At 44.7% G+C, this 3,706-nt stretch overlaps 1 protein-coding gene across 1 annotated transcript; it reads left to right on the forward strand.

Moving 5' to 3' along the window:
* Positions 1-757: 757 nt before the first annotated feature.
* Positions 758-1,865, forward strand: LOC148022484 (ferredoxin-like). The gene has a single exon (XM_087695077.1). The coding sequence runs from the start codon at positions 1,003-1,005 to the stop codon at positions 1,492-1,494; it is 492 nt and encodes a 163-aa protein (XP_087551203.1). The 5' UTR covers positions 758-1,002; the 3' UTR covers positions 1,495-1,865.
* The last annotated feature ends 1,841 nt before the right edge of the window (positions 1,866-3,706 follow it).

Raw genomic sequence — 3,706 nt, forward strand, 5'->3', positions numbered from 1 at the left:
CGCTACCTACCTAGGCTCTTGCTGTACCTACAAAAATTTGTGAGCAAGCTCCAATATAGCTTCATAAAAAACCACGATCCCTATTGGACAATGTCCTTAATGCAATTCTTATTGGGCAATGGCCCCAATCCACAAACCAGAAGATCATCTTTTTGCAATTGGACATGGAGAAAGCCTTTGATAGGGCTAAATTGTCTTACATCAAGTCAATTATGCTAAAAATGGGATTTTGTGAGAGACTATCTAACATTCCCTTTATGTTGGGCAACAATGCATAGGCATAGGTGGTAGCAAATGGAAAGTTGATTAACGAATTCTCCATCCAAGGAGGAGTCAGGCAAGGCTTCCCCCCTCTCAGTCCCCTATTGTTCGCTTTGGCAATTCACCCCTTCTTCGCCATGCTTGAGGAAGTGACCTGGCATAAGGCGCTCACTGGGGGCAACATCAATGGGAAGCATTAATGGGAGCTTCTAGTGTGACTAGCATTTTGCGAGAGAGAGAGAGAGAGAGAGAGAGAGAGAGAGAGAGAGAGAGAGAGAGAGAGAGATCTAGATTTCAAATGTATATCCATAAGAAATAAACACACCGAGTTTCGAGACATGTTGCTTATATTTTTGAAATTTCAAAAAATTAATTTCCTCAACTAAAATTCTTTTTAATGAATTTCCATAACTAAAACTCTTCTTGAGACGAAATCACACCCAGATACCATTTTTTATTTTCGCATGGCTCGTCTGCTTCATCAAGGGGCACGGCCTCCGGACACTTGGCGGGAAGTGAAAAACCGGGAAACCACCACCTCCGGTTTAGAACTCCGCGCAGAAGCCAGCCAGCTGAAGAGAAGGCTAAGGGAAGGGGCATCGGGAGAAGAAAGGGCAGAGGGCACAAGAAGAAGCAGAAGAAGAAGCTCCTGCATGTCTCTCTCTCACCAATCCTAGTTTCGTGCTTCCTTCCCTGCCTATCACCTCCCGCGGAAACCCTAGGGTTTCCCTCGCCCCCGCCATGGCTGCAGCTCTCGCCTTCGTCTCCACCTGCCCCGCCTCCTCTTCCCTCGCATGCCCCGCCGCTTCCTCCTCCCTCTTGCCATCCTCGCCGATGCCGGCTACCTTCGCCTCGCCTATCCCCACCTCTACCCCGGCCCTCTCCCTCTCTCTCCGCCTCCCTTGCTCCGCCTCTCACAACATCGCCGCTGCCGCTGCCGTTGCCGTCTACAAGGTGACCTTCGTCTCGGAGGACGGACAGGAGCAGACCGTGGAGGTTCCCGATGATCAGTACATCCTCGATGCAGGAGAGGCTGCCGGTGTTGATCTTCCGTATTCCTGCCGTGCTGGCGCCTGCTCGTCCTGTGCCGGCAAGGTCCTGCAGGGAACGGTAGACCAATCGGACCAGTCTTTCCTCGATGAGGAACAGATGAGCCAAGGCTATGTCCTTACTTGTGTGGCGTATGCGACGTCTGACGTTACGATCAGGACACATGCAGAGGGAGAATTGTAGGTGTTGAGATATGGCAGAACACATGAAGCAATCTCGAGGTCAGATGTTGACAGGGACGGTTGCCGCTAGAATTTTGACAAAAGGTCTCGACATTGATCTGGCTTGATGCTGAGGAAGCTGATCTAGGTAGTGTATTGTAGGTTTCAGGACCCCATACTCCTATACCTGTGTCGTTGTACGACGTTATACTTTCATGTTTACGTTATACTGTCATGCTGGTTTGTTATGTCAGAGTTAATCCTCATTATATGCTATAATCGTCCAATCCTAGGGTTGATCGGCATCATTTACTCCTGCTCGCCTCACCGATTGTACTGTGCTTTGCAATAAAGCAGCTCATCAGGTGTTAAGAGTACTGTAAAATTTTCTTCCTGGCCTTGATCCATCGACATTATTTCAGTAGGAATGGAAACCGAGAATGCGTTCAACCGAGTTCTGTGCAATTCTCCGGTAGTGTGCTTGTATTGCACATAAGAACAAATCTTTCAGGTATCTTCGCTTTCCTGAAGAAGCGTTGCTTCTTGTGCGTACTCGTGGGAAATGCTTTCCTGTGGTCGGATGTGCATTACTGCTTGTACATTCTCGTCACAAATGCTATGTGCACCGGCAAAACTCTTCCCGTGGGCATACGCTGCAGCCAGCTTGTACATGAGACGCTTTACACGGGGAACCCAGCTGGTTGAAACCATGATAAGTATACTACACTCGACAATTTTTGGAAAAATTATGTCCAATGTAGAGTTTTAAGGCATGACACAACGTGACGGTTGTCATGTGAACCTGGTTTGATATGTTGCTTTTCCTCAATTTTGTGTGCAAAGAGATGAGATCATAGGAGACAAAACAAGGGCAAAAACATCTTTAGTAGCAAGTAGTTGAGTGAAGTCTGAAAATTTTCCATGTCAATTTTGGAGGAAGTTTTGATTTCAATAACGTGTATTTGGCATTTTTGTAGTTACAGCTAAAAGTTTTTGTAAAGTTAAAGGGTAATCAACTACAGCATGCTCGGCACAAAGGTGTAGACATGATAGCTGTTAAGATTACGGGATCTAAAGCGTGGCAGTTGGTTATGGTGGATGGAAAGAGGAGTGGACTCATGATGGAGAAGACCAAGACACTGTTTGTTACACAAGTGAATTAGGTTCCAAGATTGAGACTTGGACTCATAAACACAATCTTGTGTATGTGGACAATGATACTGACACTTCACTGAAAAGAAAAGAGTACTATCATTGTATTAAGAAAAGGAAGCAAGTACAATGCTTTATAGAAAAGTAGGAAACTGCAGTAGGTACCATTGTGCATATGGGATAGGTTAGCTTGCATGTCCTTGGTCCTGAAGCTCCATACAAAGAGGCTGTTTAGTGAGTGTGATTGCTGAATCTCAACACCCCTCCTCAATCACAACTAGAAAGGCACAAAGTGTGTAGAGGTTGTAATGAGAACCACCTGTAAAGTGTGGGCACACCACAAACATGGTAGATATCAGAGGCTGTCGCAGAAAAGGCTAAGTGTGGGCACCAAAACATGATGGACATCCAGAGGCTGTAACAGGGGCCTCACAAAGTGTACAGGGACTAATGCCAAGTTACATAAGGAGTTTATAAAGCTTATGGCAGGAAGCATTAGGGCAAGGAAGTACAAGGCTTTTAAAACAGTCTATTAGAGTTATGAGAGTAGAAGGACTAATGAGTCTTGTCCTTCCGATCCTGGTGGTCTTCATCTTCATCTTCTTCTTCATCTTTTGGTCCATGGTCTTCTTCTTCTTTTACAGCTGCAAGATAGGTCTTTTGGGACCTCTTCCTAGCATGACAGAACTTCTCAGTATATTCGGTCCTTTTGCAGAAGTCATAGAAAAGCGGTTCCTTTTTACTTTTGTATCTGTTGTTTACATATAACATTTGTTCATTCTTTGAAGTGCTGGGCTCTTTTTTGCTTTTGAGTTTTTTTTTTTCTTACACAGAGGCTTTAATATCAACAAGTTGAGGATTAGGCATATTGGTTAGAGTGGTTGATACATTATCATAGGCAGGAGGCAAGCTTTTTAACAAGACACCAATACAGACATCTTTATCTGTTTTTAGCTTTATTCTTGCAAGTTGAGTAAGCAGGCTTTTCATGTAGTTCAGATGGGATATCAGGGATGTATGAGGCTTCATATCAAGTCGAAAAAATTCAATTAATAGACCATATTTAGGCGACTTTGACTGTG

The sequence above is a fragment of the Lygodium microphyllum genome, chromosome 16 (genome assembly GCF_053477565.2).
Source record: "Lygodium microphyllum isolate KBCC chromosome 16, Lygodium_microphyllum_v1.1.10, whole genome shotgun sequence".
NCBI classification, from domain to species: Eukaryota; Viridiplantae; Streptophyta; class Polypodiopsida; order Schizaeales; family Lygodiaceae; genus Lygodium; species Lygodium microphyllum.

What these genes read in the sequence shown, in the direction of transcription:
- LOC148022484 (XM_087695077.1), top strand. Translation starts at nt 1,003, where the DNA reads ATGGCTGCAGCTCTCGCCTTCGTCTCCACCTGCCCCGCCTCCTCTTCC.